The following is a 24,740-nucleotide window of genomic DNA, read 5'->3' as shown; positions in this document are numbered from 1 at the left end:
ACACAGCACACACGGAGACCTGACTTTTCTCTTCTGTAGTTGGGTAACATGTACAGGTCTTGTTCCCACCCCCAGCCTGAGATTGGACAGTGAAAGAGAAGCAGCAGACTGAGGAGCTCATCTCTTCATTGCTCTGCTCTCTCCTCCTATCAGTGTGCTCCTTGTTGGCACACAAGCCCTGCTGCACTACTGATTGGCTCCTTGTGCTGCCTCTCCATCCCCCAGCCTGAGTTCTGCTGTGAAGGGACTTCAGGAGGATGAAGCCAAGTGAGATTCGGGTGATCACACAGCGTGCTCCATGTGCATGTTCTATAGCCGCCTGAAGTTCAGACTGAACGAGAAAATTTGCAGAACATTATTTTCCAAAACCACATCGGACATCTCAGAGAGCCAGTTGGGCCGGAGTCCCGAGTTCCGGATCTCAGATTTCACAGACGGAGACGGTTAATAAAATGTGGTGATTCAGCAGTATGGCGGCCGGAACACGGAGTACTATACATTGCAGCATGTAGCCAGTGTACATTCCCAGACGCTGTGACACTCGGAGTCCATCCTGACATATGAGCCCCCCCCCCGGATGAATCACCATGTAGGACATGCTTGACCCAGCCCAGCTCCTTCCATATAAGCCCCCCCCCCAGGTGTGAATCGCCATGTAGAAGGACATGCTTGACCCAGTCCAGCTCCTTCCATATGAGCACGTAGGACATGCTTGACCCAGCCCAACTCCCTCCATATGAGCCCCCCCAGTGTGAATCGCCATGTAGAAGGACATGCTTGACCCAGTCCAGCTCCTTCCATATGAGCACGTAGGACATGCTTGACCCAGCCCAACTCCCTCCATATGAGCCCCCCCAGTGTGAATCGCCATGTAGAAGGACATGCTTGGCCCAGTCCAGCTCCTTCCATATGAGCCCCCCCCCAGGCTGAATCACCATATAGAAGGACATGCTTGACCCAGCCCAACTCCCTCCATATGAGCCCCCCCCCAGTGTGAATCACCATATAGAAGGACATGCTTGGCCCAGTCCAGCTTCTTCCATGTGAGCCCCCCCCCAGGCTGAATCACCATATAGAAGGACATTCTTGACCCAGCCCAGCTCCTTCCATTAGTCATCCAATCCACACACACGCCATGCGTCATGGAAGGACTGGACATGAACGAATCCTACGAGGACATCCTTGGTGTGCCGCTCATTTCACAGAATGCTGATTGAGAGACGGTCACAGCAGACATGGAGAAGGAAATCTGCTCCACCCGCCCATCCCATTTATAAATAGCTGGAGCTCCCTGACGGTTCTAACAGCTGTGCAGGGAAAACAGATCGCATTTCAGAGCCGCAAGAAAACCGACAACAGGAAATGCAACCGACTTCCCAGATCAGATGTCCGAGCCGCACAAATCCTTCCAGACCTCCGACTTCACGATTTGTATTTCTGGCAAATAAACAGAAAATCGGTCAGGAGGATTAATGAGGAATAGAAGGCTGAGCCTGATCCGGGTACTGCGCACACGGGGGGTCACGGACCTCAGGTTGTAGGACGCATTACCTACACTTAAAGGGCAACTCCACACAGTTCAGGGACTTGTTTAGGTTATACTTTAAGCCGGAGCTTCTCTACCAAAGTTCCGTGACACCCCAAGATTTCTCCAGGGGTTCCTTAAGCAATTTCTGACTCTCAGATAAGTAACTACTGACCATCTATGCGAGGGACCCTCTCCCCACCGACCCCTCCCATATAAGGGACCCTCTCCCCACCGCCCCCCCAATGTAAGGGACATTCTTCCCACTGACCCCCAATGTAAGGGACATTCTTCCCACTGACCCCCAATGTAAGGGACATTCTTCCCACTGACCCCCCCAATGTAAGGGACATTCTTCACACTGATCACCAATGTAAGGGACATTCTTCCCACCGACCCCCAATGTAAGGGACATTCTTCCCACCGACCCCCCCAATGTAAGGGACATTCTTCCCGCTGACCCCCCAATGTAAGGGACATTCTTCCCGCTGACCCCCAATGTAAGGGGCATTCTTCCCACTGACCCCCCCAATGTAAGGGACATTCTTCCCACTGACCCCCCCAATGTAAGGGACATTCTTCCCACTGACCCCCCCAATGTAAGGGACATTCTTCCCACTGACCCCCCCAATGTAAGGGACATTCTTCCCACTGACCCCCCCAATGTAAGGGACATTCTTCCCACTGACCCCCCCAATGTAAGGGACATTCTTCCCACTGACCCCCCCAATGTAAGGGACATTCTTCCCACTGACCCCCCCAATGTAAGGGACATTCTTCCCACCGACCATCACACTAATGTAGGTGCATTTATTAAATTTTTGCAGACTTCGCCTTTAATAGAGGAACCAACTATATAAAGTGCAGATTTGTTATGTTATAGGCAGAGGTGTAGCTTGAAGCTTGTGGGACTCGATGCAAAAGTTGACCTGGGGCCCCCCCACTACCACCCGCTGGTAGAGCTCAGGTCTGCTCACCCGGGCACACAAGCAGTGGGCTTGTATGTCAAAGAGGAGACTCAGAGGTCCCTTTATGGGGTGGGGAGGGCTAAGCAGGGAAGGGAGGGTGGGGGGGGCCGAGCAGGGCAGGGAGGGTGGGGGGGGCCGAGCAGGGCAGGGATGGGGGCCAAGAAGGACAGGGAGGGTGCGGGGGGGCCGAGCAGGGCAGGGAGGGTAGGGGGGGCTATGCAGGGTAGGGATGGGGGCCAAGAAGGGCAGGGAGGGTGCGGGGGGGCCAAGAAGGGCAGGGAGGGTAGGGGGGGCTGAGCAGGGTAGGGATGGGGACCGAGCAGGGCAGGGTGGGTAGGGGGGGCTGAGCAGGGCAGGGATGGGGACCGAGCAGGGCAGGGTGGGTAGGGGGGGCTGAGCAGGGCAGGGATGGGGACCGAGCAGGGCAGGGTGGGTAGGGGGGGCTGAGCAGGGCAGGGATGGGGGCCGAGCAGGGCAGGAAGGGTGGGGGGGGGGCAAGCAGGGCAGGGATGGGCTGTACTGGACTGAGCAGGGTGGGGAGAGAGGGGCTGAGCAGAGAGTGAGCAGCTGGGGAAAAGGGCTCCCCCCTCACCCTGTGTAGGTGAAACTGCCCCTGCACAGGGTGATGCGGAAAGCACGTTACCCCCGCTTCACAGTGCAAAACCTAATTTGACAAGAAGGCCACATGGGCCCCTAGAGCATGGGCGGGGGTAGGGGGGGGGGGTTTCACCGTTGCTACCCCTGCAATCTCTCAAGCTCTGCCCATGGTTAAAGGAAATATTCAGAAATGTAAATTGTGCCTAAACAGTACCCAGAAATCTGTACCTTTTGCCGTCCTGTAAGTTAGCAGTGCACTTCCTGGTATGTGAGGGTGCCTAGGCACTCCTGTTCTGTAGCCTCATAGCTGTTGATCTGCAGTGTGAGATCTAAGACACTGCTGCCTCTGGCTGTCAGTCCCAGGAGATTTGGTGAGCTCACTGCTGTGCCGCTCACGGTTCTCCTTGCTGGAGGCTCTGACATGAGGAAGGAAAGCCCTGCCTCTACCAAGATGGCCGCCTCTAGACAGACACCATGCAGACCAAAAGGCATGGCAAGACAGGAACAGGGAATGAGATCAGCTGTATGGAGACCACAGACCATACTGGTGACCAGTCCTCTCCCCTCCGCTCAGCTTCCGGAGTTCAGTTCTCCTTTTAGTGGTCACATAAGCCGCAAATAATGCTCAACTACAATTCCCTGTCTGAGGACATCAGCAATAGGTGAGCTGGGTGTCGGGGAACGGGAGGACGTCATACCAGACTAGAGAGCACCTTCTTCTGTACTCGTCTCTGTAGATCAATAGCTGTGATTGAGATGTAACGGCCCTTTAAATTCCACACAGTAAGTGCCTACTAGAGCAGGTTGTGGTAGATACAACGTGGAGATCCGGCTGTCCCCACGTGACCCCAGCCTGGGGAACACACAACTCGCTCCACTCCACATCTGGAACCATTTTGGGTCTTTCAATTTCACCATAAATGTATGTCCCGGGTTGCCCACTTCCTGTTTGCTCCCTTGTGGCCATATGAGCTCGCAGAGCCAATGGGAGCCGTCAATCAAATCAATGCGGGGGTGTGACCGGGATCAGGACATCTGCTTACAGCAATAATTAAGGGGCGGGTTGGTGTCACTGGGTACGGCCGTGCCGGTCTTGCACTGCTGGCACCTCAAGTCCATTTCCCACCACGAATGACATCTGCATGGAGTTTGTAAATTCTCCCAGAATGTGAACACCTCTACTAGGAGGCATGCATGCAAAACGATAAATAGGCACTTAAATGCCTGCACTACAATTCTCTGCGTACGGGTGCGGCCAGTTCTAGATATAGGTGATCTGACAGGTTCCATCTACATGGGCGCAACTGCAAACAAGTGAAATACCAACGATAGAAAAATCACTGAATGATGATACGCGGAACAGACTGAAAATGTGACCTATAGGAAATGATCCACGGAAGATACTGGGCATTGAGACATTATTTCCTCGCCAGGCCACAAGATCTCAGCAGTGCAATGTAGCAATGAGGAGAGAGGGGAACGCGACTAAAATTTCAGCAGTGGTCCGGCAACATTGTTTATAAACATTGTTCAGATCAGAAAGAGATACAAAGTAACATTGTTTATAAACATTGTTCAGATCGGAAATATAGATACAAAGTAATATTGTTTATAAACATTGTTCAGACAGGATAGAGGGGGAGAGAGAGAGAGAGAGAGAGAGAGAGAGAGAGAGAGAGAGAGAGAGAGAGAGAGAGAGAGGGAGAGGGGGAGGGAGAGGGGGAGAGAGAGGGGGAGAGAGAGGGGGAGAGAGAGGGGGAGAGAGAAATACTGTTTACAAACAGGAGCTGGGAAATAGAGAGATACAAAGTAACATTGTTTATAAACATCAGACGGGAGATAGAGAGATACGAAGTAAGGGTCCTTTCACACAGAGCGGACCCGTTTAGCGGATCTTTCTCAGCAGGGGGGGGGGGGGAATCTCTCCGCTGATCCCCGCTGAGCAAGCGAATGACAGCTCTGTGTCCGTTCCGCTGCTCGCTCTCCTCAATGGGCGGTCGGATGAAAACAGACCGCCTGTCCATTTTAATCCGATCCAATCTGATGGACAGAAGGGGAATTGGATCCCCATCCATCCCTTTTTGGCAGATCGGATGTCGGCGGGTGTATACGGACACATGTCCGTTCACACCTGCTGCTCCATAGGGTAGAATGGAGGTTCCGATCGGGTCTGCCTGAAAAACGGGCAAATGGACCCAATCCGAATGTCCATGTGAAAGAGCCCTAACATTGTTTATAAACATTGATCAGACAGGAGATAGAGAGATACAAAGTAACATTGTTTATAAACATCGATCAGACAGGAGATAGAGAGATACAAAGTAACATTGTTTATAAACATTGATCAGACAGGAGATAGAGAGATACAAAGTAACATTGTTTATAAACATCGATCAGACGGGAGATAGAGAGATACAAAGTAACATTGTTTATAAACATCGATCAGACGGGAGATAGAGAGATACAAAGTAACATTGTTTATAAACATCGATCAGACGGGAGATAGAGAGATACAAAGTAACATTGTTTATAAACATCGATCAGACGGGAGATGGAGATACAAAGTAACATTGTTTATAAACATCGATCAGACGGGAGATGGAGAGATACAAAGGAACATTGTTTATAAACATTTTTCAGCATGCTCTGGGGCAGGGCAACCAAGAAGAGGAGGATGGGGGCTGCTGTGTGCAAAACCATTACAGAACAGGGAAGTATAATTGTTTGATTGTAAAGACTCCATTGTTTTTTTAATACTTTAACCCTTCGCTTCTCCTGATCATCCCTAATAAACTCCTCCTTCCTCTTCTCCCTATTATTTTTCTGCTGATTTTTTTTTTGCTTATTTCTATTTTATTCACTGTTAATTTTGACCGTAAAAAAACAAAAACAAAAACACAACAGCAGAAAACCCCACAACAACAAAACAAAAGAACAAAAACAAAAAACAAACAAAAAAAACAAAACACAAAAACAAAAGAGACAAAAACAAAAAAACAAAACAAAACCCCTTTATTTTATTGGATAAAGACTCGCACTGGTTGGCTCCAGAATCTTCCTTCTAAACAGGGAAAATCATTTTTTAACCATCACTGTTCTAAAGCGAAAGCCGTGTTTTAGTTTTGTTACTTTCTTTGTCCAAGGATTGTTTTTTTTTTTTGCAAGACAATGTCACAAAAAAGAAGTTGCTGAATAAACAGACCCAGAACAGGAAGGTAAAAATTGTTGCGCTCCGCAGAAAGTGTACCGGGGTGGGAGCCGAAATAGTCAAAAGTCAAAGTTTAGCATTTTCCTTAATAGGCAAAACACAGAATAATTGATTTTTTTTTTTTTACAAAGGTGCACTTATCCATTACAAATAAATAATAATGATAATAATGATAATAATAATATTAGCACATCTTTTTGCAGGAAAAAAAAGTGCATTTTTTATATATTATTAGGAGCCAGCAGAGCATTGCACCTGTAACAGGGGTAGACTGACAACTCATGGGGCCCCCGGGCAATAGGGGATCATGGGGCCCGTGTCCTCACCCACACTCAAACCACACGCAAAAAAGCATATGAAAGGTACCAGGGGAATCTCATGGGGCCCCTTACTGACCCTGGGCCCTCGGGCAGTGCCCGAGTTCCCAAATGGTCAGTCCGCCCCTGACCTGTAATCAGCAGTTAACGGGTGCAATCTCAGGCTCCTGAAGACAGTCTGGGACGGTTCACACCATAGAAACGCAGTCCAGATGCGCTCCAGATGAGTTTCCACAAGGGCATTTTTTGAAGCGTTTTGGTGCGTTCCAATACATTTTCTCCCTTTCTTTCTTCAATTAAAATAGGGACATGTGCGTTCCGGGGCGTTCTACCGCGTTCCAGTGCAGTTCTGTGCAGGAATAATGCAGCCTGTTCTATTTTTTTTTCTGCATCCGGAATGCGCCGGAACTGCAAGCGCTGATGTCAACTGTCATTGACAACCATATCACCGACTTTCTGTGCGTTTTGGATGCAGAGAAAAGGATCTGAACCGCATGGAGTATGAACCGGCCCTCAGTGTAAGCGGTCTCCTTGTATCCCGTATGGGGCCGGCAATGACAGGAAGCATCATTAGAGCGCTCACAGCGTCGTGTTCGTTTATTGAGAGCTACAAGCTGGCAGCAGCAATGGCTCATGGTAATTGTAGTTCTCCCATTCACAGAACTCTGAATGAATGACACAGCCGGGTGGGCGGAGCCCTGCATAGCAGCATTTTCTAAATTGTGACAGCGGGCGCGGGGAGAAGGTTCCTGGTCTGCTGTCCCAACTCTCCTTTCATTTTCTGTAGTGGGTGGGGCCTAATGGGTCCCTCCCACAGCACTGTCTCTCCCTGTGCAGGGTGACTGGTCTAGTCTCCACCCCCTAATGTAGTAGGTGGAGCCTGATGGGCCCCTCCCACAGCTATCTCTCCCTGTGCAGGGTGACTGGTTTAGTTTCCACCTACTCATGTAGTGGGTGGGGCCTGACAGGCCCCTCCCACAGCTGTATATCCTGTGCAGGGTGACTGGTCCTGTTTCCACCCCCTCCTGTAGTGGGTGGAGCCTGATGGGCACCTCCCACAGCTGTCTCCCTGTGCAGGGTGACTGGTCTAGTCTTCGCCCCTCAAGTAGTGGGTGGAACCTGCTGGGCCCCTCCCACAGCTCTGTCTCTCCCTGTGCAGGCTGAGTGGCCTAGTTTCCACCGCCTCCTATATTTTTCTGTAGTGGGTGGAGCCTGCTTGGCCCCTCCCACAGCTCAACCCAGTGATGAAGTCACAACTACTTTTACAAGGTAATATCTGGGTGTGGTTAAGCACACAATGTGGATTTGTATCCTCGTGGCTACTGAGGAATGTATTTAAATAAAGTATTTGAACCCGGAGTCCAGCTGTGGGCCCTGGATCACACCAAGGTGGTGCGGGAAATGCTGTGAATCCTGTGTGCTTCCTGCACCGCATTACAATCGCATCACGTTCATGTGATCCGGTACGGGTGTCAATAACACCCCAAAACAGATTGCAACACGCAAAGCGATTGCCAGAAACCGCATTCCATGGGTGACGTTCAGGTGCGGGTTTAAAAAAAAAAAAAAAAGTGTCCTGTCCCTCCCTGGTGCCGATGCGATTTGAGCACAAAGTGTCGGCTGAAATGGCATCACAGAGACCCTCGTAATTCCCACAGGAATGCATTGCGATTTCTGTGCAAATTCCATCGGGCATCCCGCAGTGCATAGTGTGGTCCAACCTGGTGCCCCCCCCCCCCGTCACTGGCTCTGTAGGAGACTGCCTAGGGTACCTATGAGGTTGCAGATTAGCAGGACTAGGACTGTGACAGTCGCAGAGGACGGCTCCAATAATTCAGCAAAAAGCTGTGGAATTTGATACGATACGAATGCAGAAAATAATAAAACATAATAATAAAAGTCCCGTCTCTGGGCCGCCGAGTCCCGTCTCTGGGCCGCCGAGTCCCGTCTCTGGGCCGCCGAGTCCCGTCTCTGGGCCGCCGAGTCCCGTCTCTGGGCCGCCGAGTCCCGTCTCTGGGCCGCCGAGTCCCGTCTCTGGGCCGCCGAGTCCCGACGTTTGGGCTGCTTTGTGTTCTATTCCTGAACTGCACAGATCAGCAAAACCTCAGAATCCCACAGATAGCTCTCAGATGTGCGGCCGTCCTGCCAAGAACAGTTCAGTGACCCCGCGTACACACACATGCATGGGGGGAGGGGAGGGACATGGACACCAGGACAGAGGTGACCTCGTGTAAACACACATGTATGGGGGGAGGGGAGGGACACGGACACCAGGACAGAGGTGACCCCATGTACATACACATGTATGGTGGACATGGATACCGGGATGGAGGTGACCCCATGTACACACACATGTATGGGGGACATGGATACCGGAATGGAGATGACCCCATGTACACACATGTATGGGGGGAGGAGGAGGGGGACATGGATGCCAGGATGGGGAAAAAATTTGTAGCAAATCAAAAAAAAAAAATGTAACAAATGTAACGGATGGAGGCTGTGTTGTGATTGGATGTTATTACATGACCTTTCCTGTAACTTTAAAACTTTCAGCGCGGGTTCACATACATGTGGTGTGGTATATCACATGTGATTCACACAGGAACCGCACCGCATTCCCTGCAGACCACATGTGAATTCTGTGCGGTGTGATCTGATATTCTGTATGGCTCTAATCACATCGCATCAAAAACTTGCAGGACCCTTTTTTGGGTCGGCACTAGAATCGGATCGCACGGATACTCACACCTCTGTGATCTGATTCTGCACATCGCACCGCGTTTTGCAGACCGCTTTCGGGTGTTAACATACACACCAGCAGCAGTTCATATGAATGGGGTGCGATTCTGATGCTGTGCGGAATTCACACAGAAAACGCTGCAAATTCTGCGCTGCGTCAGTGTGACCCGCGCTGAATAAAGTTATTTTTTAGCAACTTTACAAAACATTTTACATTTATTTTTTACTTTTTAATCTGCACTTCTAGTAATTATCTGCAAAATGCAACATGGTGACCTGGAGGTGTTCTGTATACAGATGGTATACGGATCCGACCCGCAACTGTCCGCTTGTAGATCAATGAATTACTATGGTGCTGCGGGGCCCCGTGATAGTTCATCCATTCTTCTGGTCAGTATATCTGCTTGCCTGTACATCCCACATCCCCCATACATCATATACACCCCCCCACCCCACCATACATCATATTACACCCCCCCACCCCACCATACATCATATACACCCCCCCACACACCCCCCATACATCATATACACCCCCCCACCCCCATACATCATATACACCCCCCACCACACCCCCATCCCCTCACCACACATCATATACACCCCCCCACACCACACCCCCCATACATCATATACACCCCCCCCACACACCCCCCATACATCATATACACCCCCCCCACCCCACCATACATCATATACACCCCCCCACACACCCCCCATACATCATATACACCCCCCCACCCCCCATACATCATATACACCCCCCCCCCACCACACCCCCATCCCCTCACCACACATCATATACACCCCCCACACCACACCCCCCATACATCATATACACCCCCCCCACACACCCCCATCCCCCCACCACACATCATATACACCCCCCCACACCACACCCCCCATACATCATATACACCCCCCCCCCACACACCCCCATCCCACCCCACCAGACATCATATACACCCCCCCACACCACACCCCCCCACCCCACCATACATCATATACACCCCCCCACACCCCACCATACATCATATACACCCCCCCCCCACACCCCCCCATCCCACCCCACCATACATCATATACACCCCCCCACACCCCACCATACATCATATACACCCCCCCCCCCACACACCCCCATCCCACCCCACCATACATCATATACACCCCCCCACACACACCCCCATCCCCCCACCACACATCATATACACCCCCCCCACACCACACCCCCCCATCCCCCCACCACACATCATATACACCCCCCCCACCCCACCATACATCATATACACCCCCCCCCCCACACCCCACCATACATCATATACACCCCCCCCATCCCACCCCACCATACATCATATACACCCCCCACACCCCCATCCCACCATACATCACATACACCCCCCCCCCTCCCACACCCCCATCCCACCCCACCATACATCATATACACCCCCCCAGCACACCCCCATCCCCCCACCACACCCCCCATACATCATATACACCCCCCCAGCACACCCCCATCCCCCACCACACCCCCATACATCATATACACCCCCCCAGCACACCCCCATCCCCCCACCACACCCCCCATACATCATATACACCCCCCCAGCACACTTCCATCCCCCCACCACACGATACATCCTATACACCCCCCGCACACCTGTACATACACCCCCATCCCCCCACCACACCCCCCATACATCATATACACCCCCCCAGCACACCCCCATCCCCCACCACACCCCCATACATCATATACACCCCCCCAGCACACCCCCATCCCCCCACCACACCCCCCATACATCATATACACCCCCCCAGCACACTTCCATCCCCCCACCACACGATACATCCTATACACCCCCCGCACACCTGTACATACACCCCCATCCCCCCACCACACCCCCCATACATCTTTACTGTTCTATGGAACGAAGAATTCAGGTCAATACAATACAACCCGCATGAGTCTTCTCCTGCAACATGCTGATTGCCGTCTGGGACGCGGTTAGAGGGAAAACCATCCCGAGTGCCTTACCTGCAGAGCTGCGAACATCATCATCTCCTCCTCCGTACATTCGATCTCCTCCAGCAGAATGGCCCACTTGGCTTGTTCATAGAGCTGATTGATTCTGATGGCGTCATACTGCAAGACAGCGACACAGACATCTGGAAGTCATTCGAGAGTATTCCTGCCAACCTGACACAGCAAACAAGTCTGCACTGCCCTGCGAGGCCACAACGGGGCGCTCACGCTGCAGAGAGAGCACGCCCAGCCTTCAAATCCCCCCCCCCCCAAGTCCCCCCCCTTTAAGTCTTAAATCCTCTCTACAGCCTCCCCTTCACTCCTGCACAGGTGGGCCAGCTCCTCCCCTTCACTCCTGCACAGGTGGGCCAGCTCCTCCCCTTCACTCCTGCACAGGTGGGCCAGCTCCTCCCCTTCACTCCTGCACAGGTGGGCCAGCTCCTCCCCTTCACTCCTGCACAGGTGGGCCAGCTCCTCCCCTTCACTCCTGCACAGGTGGGCCAGCTCCTCCCCTTCACTCCTGCACAGGTGGGCCAGCTCCTCCCCTTCAGACTTGAACAGGCGTACCGGCTCCTCCCCTGGACTGGAATGGCTTCCTCTGATGTCACTGCACATTGGGAGCTTCTCACAGTGTGTATTGGAAGCTGCAGCCAATCAGACAGAGCTCCACCTCATTGCCCAGCATCATCCAGCCCTTTCCTCCCCAGCCTGACTAATTGGCCCCGCCCCTTTCATTTCTTGGATTTCAGCTCTTTCCATCATGGAGGCTCACCATCACATGCATTACCTAGGGTCATCTGTATGAATCGCCCGCTCCTCCAGACTGACACCCACCAATCAGGGAATTTTGATATTAGCATAACTCCTCCCATAAACCAGCCCACTGCTTGCATCAGGACTGAGGGGTCTTGAGAGGAGTACTGGGGCCAGGTGCTGGAATGTTTTCAGGCAGCTATGTACAGCCCTCTTCTGGCCCCTCCCACCAGCCGCCATGATCTGCCTGCATTGCATAGAGAAGCACAGAAAACCAGGGTTGACATGGGGGGGGGGGCGGATGGAGAACCTCTGACAAGTTTTTTTTTTTTTTTTTTATTGCTTTTTGTACTTTTGGGGGGGGGGTCAACCTTACTACCCCTATAGTGACCCTTGACAACGGGAGAGAAAGGTTTGATCAGATCCGTGAAATCAGACCTAGAACTGAATGGAGGATTGTACAGAATGCAACATGAGGAGTGAGACTACAGAGTCGGGGTAGGGGCAACAGGAGGAACCAGATCTTGCTCAGATGGGGAGGGGGGGGAGGGGAAGTATTCCATCAGTGTCTCCCCATACCTGGAATAGATGAACGAATGACATTGCATCGATCTATTGATCTACTCTATGGCTGGCCATACACACAATGATACTTCATGGATCTCGTCCTTCAGATCCAATTTGTATTGGTTTCTGGTACAAGCAATGATTTATCGAGTGACCTTTCCTCTGCAGTATCCAATGATGGTTGTCACATGTATGGACGACACGTGTTCCGGGCAGCAGCACCGGCTCATATCAGCAGACAGCAGAAATCGGTTTACGCCAACTCTGGGCACATCTGCTGGGTTAGAGGTCGTCCCGTCACACGGCGCAGATTTCACTGCTGACCCAGTACAGAATGTTTACACAACTGAAACCCGGCTGGTGAGGGAGGTCCTACTCCTCCTCCACATACACTACATGGGCAAAAGAATGTGAACCCCCCTCCCCCCCCCCCCCAATGATGGTGTTCAGATGTCTTCAGGGTCCTGGTAATACTTCTCTTCCATACTTTTAGTGACAGTTGGGTGAAGACCCCTTCCAGGTCCCCCATGACTGCATCTCAGGGCCCGGCCAGGGCACAGTTACACGGCCACTTATTTAATTATCCTCACCATTTGTGTGCGTTTGTCTCAGATGGATGGAGGGTGAGGGTCCTCCAGGATGCCCTGAAGTCTAGGGGGGAGGATGTGTGGCCCTTAGGTTCCTTCCTCCCCGGTTCCCAGGGAAGGGGGTCTTTCTTCGGGCAAGCTCCCTGATCTCGAATTTGGTGGTTGGCTTTGGCTAGCCACAAGGAAAGGTGTCCACCAGGCCTTTTGGCTAGGTGGACCATGTCAGAAACCCTGTGTCCCTGTCAGGAGCATTGTGCCCCGGGGATCAGGGTAGAGGTTCAACCCATTTCGGGGGGGGGGGGGCGGGGCTGGACAAAAACACACCCCTAAGTGCACTTTTTTGTTTTGGCGTTTTGCATGTTTTTGTTCACTTATGGGTTTTCGTTTTTCACACTTCCACGGATTTATTAAAAAGATGACTGTCCCCGGTGTACAAATCCAGCTCCATAAAGACATGGATGACCAGTTTGGTGAGGAGGAACTCCAGTGTTCTGTACAGAGCCCTGACCTCAACCTACTGAACACCTTTGGGATGAACTGGAATGTCAACGGTGAGCCAGATCTTCTCATCCAACATCAATACCCGACTTCACAAATGGGTACAAATTCCCACAGACATCCTACAAAATCTTGTGGAAACTTTTCCCAGTAAAGTAGAGGCTCTTAGAGCCAAAAAGAGAATGGGGGGGGGGGAACAACATCATATTAGGAGGAGCAAGTGCACGTTGATGGCCACGACGGGGGGGAAGCAACCCCATGCTGATGGCCACGACGGGGGGGAAGCAACCCCATGCTGATGGCCACGACGGGGGGGAAGCAACCCCATGCCGATGGCCACGACGGGGGGGGAAGCAACCCCATGCCGATGGCCACGACGGGGGGGAAGCAACCCCATGCCGATGGCCACGACGGGGGGGAAGCAACCCCATGCTGATGGCCACGACGGGGGGGAAGCAACCCCATGCTGATGGCCACGACGGGGGGGAAGCAACCCCATGCTGATGGCCACGACGGGGGGAGCAACCCCATGTTAATGGCCAAGATAGGGGAGCAAGCCCATGTTGATGGCCAAGATGGGGGAACAATTCCATATTAATGGCCAAGATGGGGGAACAACTCCATATTGATGGCCATGGTTTTAGAATGATACATCCAACATGCTCACATGGGTGTGATGACTAGGAGTCTACAGACTCTTGGAAATGTATGATATGTGTATATGTGGACAATGCTCTAGTTGAAGCAGGATGGGGGTAATACGCCCTATGGACTACGTGTTCAGTGGAAGGAGGAGGCATGTAAGTGGCTACAGGAGCGCGAGAGGTTAGGTAGGAGATTCGCTAATCCCCAAATATGCAGTCCAAAAATTGGGCAGGAGAAGAAGTTGGTCATTAACCCTCCGATGCATCTTTTTGAATATTTACAAAAGGTCCCATCTGACCCAGTTTTGATCTTTCCACAGACGCCCAGTATAAAGGAGACCCACAGAAGTTCTTCATTAACCAGTTTGACCCTTGAAATACCCGTCTGCTTCACAGATGTCTGCAAGTCGGTGCAGCTCACCGGGAGGAAACGAAAGCATTGAATTACCTTGGGGTTCAAGTCAAAGAAGCTGTGGTATTTAAATCGAAGTAGCAAGGCTTCATTATCCTTCACATCTTGTTCCATGAGTGATCGGGAGGAGTCCAACCACCTGCAACATGGTAAAGGGAAAGCAGAGTGCGGTCAACAGATTGGACTTTTATTTGAAGCATTTATAAAGCTGAACTCCAGGCAAACTGCGCTTTGCCCATTCAGACAGAAGAACACGACTCACCCTTGGCTTATCTTGGCTTTGTCAAGAAGGGTTTGAGGCTTGTACAATTTGGCGAGAATATCGGGAGAGGTGATGGGTTGGCTGACGGCTAAGATCCCAGGATTGCCCTCAGAGAGGGCGCTGTCACCAAACCATGCCGAGGTGGGCGATAGGGGGCTGCCGTCCCGGGAGTCGTAGGTGGGAGTCATGGTCTTGCTGTACAGCCCGGGACTTGAGTATATACTTCCTAATACAGAGAAGAAAAAAAAAGAAGAAGGTTTAAGGCAGCGCACAGGACGAGACCAGAACGCAGATTTTCTTGCATGCTTTAGCACACGTCAGATGCACAAAAAGGAAGGAAAACGAGGAGTGAAAACAGAACAGAGACACAAGGCCCAGCAGGCAGCCAGACTCACCTTTAACAGGACCAATGTAAAGAACATCAGAGCCTAAAGAAAGGAGGGGAAAAAAAAAAAGAGAGGAAATGAGAGAGCCAGAGAGAGAAGTGAAGGGGGGAGGATGAGATCTGGAAAGAAAAAATCCTGAGCACTTGAAGAGACACATCCAATTCTGTTACAGAAAACCTGTGCCGGAAAAAATGCCAAGAGAGTCATCTGGTTCTGCATTTGCTCACTGGCTTGCTGTCAAGCTCAACTGGTGTCTTTAAAGCCCATTTGGTCATGATTGGGAAAAATGTGGTTACAACTGGGGAAAACCTGGACACAACGGGACAAATTAGGCCAAAATAGGAAAAGCCCCCCCCCCCCCCCCCCCAACCACTAATCCACAACTAGGGACTAGAGTCCTTTCTAAGTCCCTGTTAACTTACCTGTACACGATAACACGTGAAACTCCACAGCGCCCCTCCCAGGAGTGAACACCGGTGATCCAATGCTGCTGTCTGGGCGAGCGGTCAGTTTTGGTGCCGCCCCTTCGTTGTGACCTCATTATGCTACTATACTTTAGGGGCCTGTGAGGACCCTACTGATAGACCCAACGGGACGTTCCTAAGTCACCATGTAGTGTTGCAGGCACCAGAAGGCGGCTCTTCCCATTCTATAGATCAGAAGAGAGAAGACCCGGTACCGAGTGTACCAGGTGATCACAGATTCAGGTAGTATAAGGGTGGCCTTGTGGTGACGGTTTGGTGAAGACCCTTTTCTGTCCCCCCATGACTGTCCCCCGTGTACAAAGCCAGCTCCATAAAGACATGGATGACCAGTCTGGTGTGGAGAACTCCAGTGTCCTGTACAGAGCCTTGACCTCAGTCACCTTTGGGATGAATTGGAACACCAATGGCAAACTAGGTCTTCTCATTCAAAATCAGTACCTGACCTCACAAATGGGCACAATTTCCCACAGACACCCTCCAATCTTGTGGAAAGTCTTCCCAGAAGAGTGAAGCTTGTTAGAGCCAAAAAAGGAGGGGGGAGGTCACCATAATCGTGGCCATGATGGGGGACCGACTCCATAATCGTGGCCATGATGGGGGACCGACTCCATAATCGTGGCCATGATGGGGGACCGACTCCATAATCGTGGCCATGATGGGGGACCGACTCCATAATCGTGGCCATGATGGGGGACCGACTCCATAATCGTGGCCACGATGGGGGACCGACTCCATAATCGTGGCCACGATGGGGGACCGACTCCATAATCGTGGCCACGATGGGGGACCGACTCCATAATCGTGGCCACGATGGGGGACCGACTCCATAATCGTGGCCACGATGGGGGACCGACTCCATAATCGTGGCCACGATGGGGGACCGACTCCATAATCGTGGCCACGATGGGGGACCGACTCCATAATCGTGGCCACGATGGGGGACCGACTCCATAATCGTGGCCACGATGGGGGACCGACTCCATAATCGTGGCCACGATGGGGGACCGACTCCATAATCGTGGCCACGATGGGGGACCGACTCCATAATCGTGGCCACGATGGGGGACCGACTCCATAATCGTGGCCACGATGGGGGACCGACTCCATAATCGTGGCCACGATGGGGGACCGACTCCATAATCGTGGCCACGATGGGGGACCGACTCCATAATCGTGGCCACGATGGGGGACCGACTCCATAATCGTGGCCACGATGGGGGACCGACTCCATAATCGTGGCCACGATGGGGGACCGACTCCATAATCGTGGCCACGATGGGGGACCGACTCCATAATCGTGGCCACGATGGGGAACCAACTCCATAATCGTGGCCACGATGGGGGACCGACTCCATAATAGTGGCCACGATGGGGGACCGACTCCATAATAGTGGCCACGATGGGGGACCGACTCCATAATCGTGGCCATGATGGGGGACCAATTCCATAATCGTGGCCATGATGGGGGACCAACTCCATAATCGTGGCCATGATGGGGGACCAACTCCATAATCGTGGCCATGATGGGGGACCGACTCCATAATACTGGGTTTGGTTTTCTTTTCTTAATTACTAGGGTGGTTAACTGGGGTGGAAGGGGTTAATGTTTAGTGCAGGGCGATTCCCTGGCCAGCTTTCAGAGTCACTGACCTGGGACAACCGCACAAGTCAGGGATTCCGGAGTCATTTCGACTTCTCTGGCTGCAAACTCTACACAGACACAAAGCCATAGACAGCCAGGCAATACATTTTCATGTGGTCAGGAATGGCAGCCAGCATATGGCTTCCCATTAAGTAGAACCATTCTACGTCGCCTCGCAGCCACCAATCATTTACAAGCATGCACCAGAAAACTGCAGCTGCAGAAAAAAACCATAAATCTGATTGGTGGCATTAGGGACTCCTCTCACAATGGAGAAACTCAGGATAAGTGGTGGGGGAGGGGGGACTGGTTGGCTTTCCTCAATGGTGTTTTGCTTTTATTACAAAAATACACCAAATCCCGATCTATGGGGGACAATCACGGGATAATCAGGGCGAGTCGGTTATACTTCTCTCCACAACTCCGATGCACAGATTGTCCCCATTACAAGCCGACACCCCACCACTGCCACCAATAGAAGGAAGCCGGCTCCAACACGGTCCATGATCCACTGGCTTCGGCAACAAATACACAAAGATGGAGCCCCTCAACTTCCACAAGTCCAGAGTATGTTTTATAATGTTGTCAAATCGAAGAAAAATCCACCGGACCCTCCTACGCCCTTCACTCCCCAAGGAGCTCAGTCATAGGGTCTAGGAGAGTCGTTGTGACCAAGGAGCTACGCGTTTCACTCCCCAAGGAGCTCAGTCATAGGGTCTAGGAGAGTCATTATGACCAAGGAGCTACACGTTTCACTCCCCAAGGAGCTCAGTCATAGGGTCTAGGAGAGTCGTTGTGACCAAGGAGCTACGCGTTTCACTCCCCAAGGAGCTCAGTCATAGGGTCTAGGAGAGTCGTTGTGACCAAGGAGCTACGCGTTTCACTCCCCAAGGAGCTCAGTCATAGGGTCTAGGAGAGTCGTTGTGACCAAGGAGCTACGCGTTTCACTCCCCAAGGAGCTCAGTCATAGGGTCTAGGAGAGTCGTTGTGACCAAGGAGCTACGCGTTTCACTCCCCAAGGAGCTCAGTCATAGGGTCTAGGAGAGTCATTATGACCAAGGAGCTACGCGTTTCACTCCTTAACCCCTTTGTGCCCGTGCCTCCCGGCCCTTTAACAGTTTCAGAAGCTGGGAGGTGGGCGGGGTTTTAGGGTCATGTGACCACCGTGATTCGCCGGCACATGATCGGACAAGGTCCCAAGCGCAAGGGGAGATCGGGACCTTTCCATGAGTCATGGACATATGTGCTGGGAGCATGCAGGGCGCGCACTCTCAGCACACATGTATTTTATAATGGTACGCAAATATACGCCCGCTCGGCGTCAAGGCCCAGAGGCCACATATTTGCGTGCGCTCGGTGTCCAGGGGTTAAAGTGCTGAGTCATAGAGACTCTCATACACTGACTATGCTCCTTAGGGAGCGGAACGCGTAGGAGGGTCAGGTGGATATTCCTCGTGTCGGATGACTTTAATAAACATACCTGGATTTGTGGAAGTTGAGCAGCTCCATCCGTAGGAGACTTTCACAGCGTTAAAAAGTGAAAAAAAAATCATCTGAAACGCTCAAGAAAAATGCTTCCTTATGTATGTGAAGGTACGGCTGCGAATGTACGGCTGCGAATGTAAATGTACATCTGTGAATGTACGGCTGCGAATGTACGGCTGCGAATGTAAATGTACATCTGTGAATGTACGTCTGTGAATGTGTGAATGCGAATGTACAGCTGCGAATGTACGGCTGCGAATGTGAAGGTACACAAGGATATGTATGTGAATGTACGTCCGTGTATGTGAATGTACGTCCGTGTATGTGAATGTACGTCCGTGTATGTGAATGTACGTCCGTGTATGTGAATGTACGTCCGTGTATGTGAATGTACGTCCGTGTATGTACGGCTGTGAATGTGAATGTACAGCTGCGAATGTGAAGGTACACAAGGATATGTATGTGAATGTACGTCTGTGTATGTGAAAGTATACAAGGATATGTATGTGAATGTACGTCTGTATATGTGAATGTACGTCTGTGAATGTGAATCTGTGTATGTGAAGGTACACAAGGATATGGCTGTGAATGTACGTCTGTGCATGTACGTCTGTGCATGTACGTCTGTGCATGTACGTCTGTGCATGTACGTCTGTGCATGTACGTCTGTGCATGTACGTCTGTGCATGTACGTCTGTGCATGTACGTCTGTGCATGTACGTCTGTGCATGTACGTCTGTGCATGTACGTCTGTGCATGTACGTCTGTGCATGTACGTCTGTGCATGTACGTCTGTGCATGTACGTCTGTGCATGTACGTCTGTGCATGTACGTCTGTGCATGTACGTCTGTGCATGTACGTCTGTGTATGTTTTCACACTCAGGCGTTGCGTTTGCGGTGCCATGTAAAAACTCCTGCTTGCAGCATCTTTGGGGCATGTTTGGGGAGTGAGGAAAAAAAAAAATCCCGCCTCTGAGAAGAAATGCGTCTTCTCATTGAAATCAATGGAAAATGCCTGAAAAGTGCCTCAAAAACGCCTCTGAGAAGGCAGTATTTAAGTCACGTGTCCTATACAAACGCGCAGAAAGTGCGGTAAACATGCGTATGCGTTTTTGCTGTGTGTTTGCGGCGGATCAGTGTGAAAGTAGCTTTAGTTTAGACGCCAAATGATCAGAAAACCAGATGGGAGCCGCCATTGTGAATTTATACTCTGAGATGGCACAGTAATAAAAACTTTACTACGGACAGAGAACGCGATTCGCAGGGCGCGGCTCTACAGTCCGGGGCGCATCACAGTGGTGGGCGGGACTGAGCCTGGAAGCGGTGACATCAGCTGTTCGATGTACAGCCAACCAGCAGTCTGTCTTATCCAGGCCACAGACGAGTCGAAATCTGAAAGTTCTGTTGAGCGAAAACCCAAAATCTCTCCTAGGACTGCGCCGCCAATGGTCGCAGAGGATAACATGGAGGGGCGGTTGAAAGAAGCAAAAAAACAACTAAAAAAAAAAACAAAAGAAAACAAACAAAAAAAAAAACAAAACAACCCAACCTCCAAAAAAAAATAAAAAACCCCAAAGAACAAAAGCAAAAAAAAAAAAAAACCCCAACTCCCTCCCCCCCCCCAAAAAAAGCAAAAATACAAAAAAAAACACCCCCCCAAAAAAGAAAAAAAAAAACCTGACGCCCCCAAATGTGGCTGCATAAATGCCCCCTGTGCATGAGGCCTTAGTATGTGTCGGGGCAAAGTTTTTATAAAAAACAAAACAACCGACATTTCGCAATCGCCTTTTCCCAGGTCGTATCCTTATAAAAAAATGCTGCAAGTCCAGAGGAATGCCTGCTGATCCTGCCAAAACTCCAGTGAGCCTCTAACTTCCCCTTGGGGATGACCACATTGACTCTGCTGCATTGAAGTCTCAAGCAGTGTTGTCAGCCCCGCCCAGTTCTTTCCTCCTGGACTACAAAACACCTGCATATGTTCTGGAGAGGGAGGAGGTGTTCTCTAGTTCATGGAACTGGACAGCACTTCGTAGAGATTGCAGTAGACCAGAGACAAGGTTTTCAGCCTCTTGGGCAGTGGGATGCGCACTGGATTTCTGGCAGACCCCTCTGTAGTTTCCTGGACTTTCAGCGATTTTATAGCGACGTCATATGGGGAGGGCGCTGAGAGATGTACAGCATAGGATTTGTTTTTGTTACATTTTTGCTTTAATTCAGAAACGATCCCCAATGAAGGACTGCGGCTTCCTCCTATAAAGAGGACATCGGCTCAGTTCACAAAGCTCGCGGAGAACGATCCTTCTATTCGATTTTAGGGCACGTCCAATGAGAATGGATTGCTGCAGTCACATGATGGAGAGGAACGCCCCTTATCCCTACGAAAGCTTTGTGAATGGAGCCAACGGACAATGGAGACGGAACGATCGGCGGGGTTATTGGTTGTACAATATATTAGTAACAGATCAATACAACGAATTCTCATGGAGTAATGGATTGGGGGGGGGGGAGGGGGTGGGGGGGGAGGGGGAGGGGAGAGGGGGAGGGGGGTGTGATACTGACCGGACCCCGGTGTCAGTAAGGGCCCCTCTAGTTCCAGAATGTTCTCTTCCGCCTGATCCTCGATCTTTTTCTTTTTTTTCTTTGTCGGATCTCTTGGTTTCCGGAGCAACGAAAGTTCTTCTGGATGTCGGATATCTGCAAGAAAAAAGAGAAAAATGACGTCTCCGGAACCCAACATGGCGGCAAAACTGGTCAACGCGGAACACTGGGACCCCAATAGAGTGTAAGCTCTTCTACTTCCTGTATCCTCCCGTATACCCCAATAGAGTGTAAGCTCTTCTACCTCCTGTATCCTCCCGTATACCCCAATAGAGTGTAAGCTCTTCTACCTCCTGTATCCTCCCGTATACCCCAATAGAGTGTAAGCTCTTCTGCCTCCTGTATCCTCCCGTATACCCCAATAGAGTGTAAGCTCTTCTGCCTCCTGTATCCTCCCGTATACCCCAATAGAGTGTAAGCTCTTCTACCTCCTGTATCCTCCCGTATACCCCAATAGAGTGTAAGCTCTTCTACCTCCTGTATCCTCCCGTATACCCCAATAGAGTGTAAGCTCTTCTACCTCCTGTATCCTCCAGCATACCCCAATAGAGTGTAAGCTCTTCTACCTCCTGTATCCTCCCGTATACCCCAATAGAGTGTAAGCTCTTCTGCCTCCTGTATCCTCCCGTATACCCCAATAGAGTGTAAGCTCTTCTACCTCCTGCATCCTCCCGTATACCCCCAATAGAGTGTAAGCTCTTCTACCTCCTGTATCCCTCTCCCGTATACCCCAATAGACTGTAAGCTCTTCTACCTCCTGTATCCTCCCGTATACCCCAATAGAGTGTAAGCTCTTCTACCTCCTGCATCCTCCCGTATACCTCAATAGAGTGTAAGCTCTTCTGCCTCCTGCATCCTCCCGTATACCCCAATAGAGTGTAAGCTCTTCTGCCTCCTGTATCCTCCCGTATACCCCAATAGAGTGTAAGCTCTTCTACCTTCTATATTAAAGGATAATAATGATCATAAATATATTGATAACAAAGATAGATAATGAATAACAATGATAGTAATGATCGGTAATAATGGGGATAGGAATTGTATTGATAACGATGATATAAAGGACAATAATAATGAAACAAATCCTGTATAGTAATATCTTTATGTCAGTTCACAAAGCCTCGCGGAGAACGATCCTTCAATTCAATACCTCTCCCCCGCCGAGCCGTTCCGCGATTCTCTCCCTCGGCCGAGCCGTTCCGCGATTCTCTCGCTCGGCCGGAGACGTTCCGCGATTCTCTCGCTCGGCCGAGCCGTTCCGCGATTCTCTCGCTCGGCCGAGCCGTTCCGCGATTCTCTCGCTCGGCCGAGCCGTTCCGCGATTCTCTCGCTCGGCCGAGCCGTTCCGCGATTCTCTCGCTCGGCCGAGCCGTTCCGCGATTCTCTCGCTCGGCCGAGCCCGTTCCGCGATTCTCTCGCTCGGCCGAGCCGTTCCGCGATTCTCTCGCTCGGCCGAGCCGTTCCGCGATTCTCTCCCTCGGCCGAGCCGTTCCGCGATTCTCTCCCTCGGCCGAGCCGTTCCGCGATTCTCTCCCTCGGCCGAGACGTTCCGCGATTCTCTCCCTCGGCCGAGACGTTCCGCGATTCTCTCGCTCCGCCGAGACGTTCCGCGATTCTCTCGCTCAGCCGAGCCGTTCCGCGATTCTCTCCCTCGGCCGAGCCGTTCCGCGATTCTCTCCCTCGGCCGAGCCGTTCCGCGATTCTCTCGCTCGGCCGAGCCGTTCCGCGATTCTCTCGCTCGGCCGAGCCGTTCCGCGATTCTCTCGCTCGGCCGAGCCGTTCCGCGATTCTCTCGCTCGGCCGAGCCGTTCCGCGATTCTCTCGCTCGGCCGAGCCGTTCCGCGATTCTCTCGCTCGGCCGAGCCGTTCCGCGATTCTCTCGCTCGGCCGAGCCGTTCCGCGATTCTCTCGCTCGGCCGAGCCGTTCCGCGATTCTCTCGCTCGGCCGAGACGTTCCGCGATTCTCTCCCTCGGCCGAGACGTTCCGCGATTCTCTCCCTCGGCCGAGACGTTCCGCGATTCTCTCCCTCGGCCGAGACGTTCCGCGATTCTCTCCCTCCGCCGAGACGTTCCGCGATTCTCTCGCTCCGCCGAGACGTTCCGCGATTCTCTCGCTCCGCCGAGACGTTCCGCGATTCTCTCGCTCAGCCGAGACGTTCCGCGATTCTCTCCCTCGGCCGAGACGTTCCGCGATTCTCTCGCTCAGCGTCCCTCTTTAATTCACGGGAATATTTCCTAACTCGGCACGGATTGAGAAATCGCATTTTCAGCAAACAGAAGATTTGGAAGCCGGGTCGATGGCCAGGAATGCAAAGACTTAAAATGTTTTAGTATTTAAACTGGCACTGGAAGGAATTCCTGAACCGGCTTTGGAACAAAACAAAAAAAAATGCGAATAGCTGAGCAGCAGCAGCCGAGGCGACGTGTTCCGGCCTTTTAAGGGGAGGATATCGGGGTGCGAATTCTACAATCTGCAGCCCACAGAAGGTAGAGAGTAACATTAGAATGGGGGACGCAAAGCTGCCGGATCACAACCATCATTTATTTCAGGTACTTATATATCGCCGTCAATGTACTCCGCGCTTTACATATATATTGTACATTCCCATCAGGCCCCGCCCCCGAGGGGCGTACAATCTAAGGTCCCTAACTCACATTCATACATACACATACTAGGGACAATGTAGATAGGAGCCAATTCACCTCCCAGCATGTCTTTGGAGTGTGGGAGGAAACCAGAGCACCCAGAGTAAACCCACGCAGGCACAGGGAGAACATGCAAACTCCAGGCAGGTGGTGCCGTGGTAGGGATTTGAACCAACAACCCGAGGACTGCCAGGGGAGTGCTTAGCCACTGTGCTGCCTATTTCAGGTTTAGAGTCACCCAAAGAAAAGGAGATCCTTTGATTTCACTATACAATGTGACAGAAGCCATGACTGCGCCGACTGCAAGTGGAGGATTAGAGAGAAAAAAAAACAAAAAACACACAACCCCCCCCCCCACACACAAAAAACATGCAATAAAAAAAAAAAACATAAC

The 24,740-nt window shown here is 51.6% G+C and overlaps 1 protein-coding gene across 1 annotated transcript in view; it reads right to left on the bottom strand.

Annotated features, from left to right (window-relative positions):
* LOC149433253 (fermitin family homolog 2-like) overlaps positions 1 to 21,839 on the bottom strand; it is a 56,580-nt gene extending 34,741 nt beyond the window's left edge. The window contains 5 exon segments of the mRNA XM_089664504.1: positions 11,393 to 11,500; positions 14,878 to 14,980; positions 15,104 to 15,329; positions 15,499 to 15,531; positions 21,662 to 21,839. Of these exon segments, the coding sequence (XP_089520630.1) occupies positions 11,393 to 11,500; positions 14,878 to 14,980; positions 15,104 to 15,329; positions 15,499 to 15,531; positions 21,662 to 21,839 (648 nt within the window).
* Positions 21,840 to 24,740: the final 2,901 nt, after the last annotated feature.

This window comes from Staurois parvus, unplaced genomic scaffold, assembly GCF_062004578.1.
Source record: "Staurois parvus isolate SC_StPar_1 unplaced genomic scaffold, SC_StPar_1.0 ptg001926l, whole genome shotgun sequence".
In the NCBI taxonomy this organism is placed as follows: domain Eukaryota; kingdom Metazoa; phylum Chordata; class Amphibia; order Anura; family Ranidae; genus Staurois; species Staurois parvus.
The sequence above is the reverse complement of the archived record's forward strand: the minus strand, read 5'-3'. Positions and strand labels throughout refer to the sequence as shown.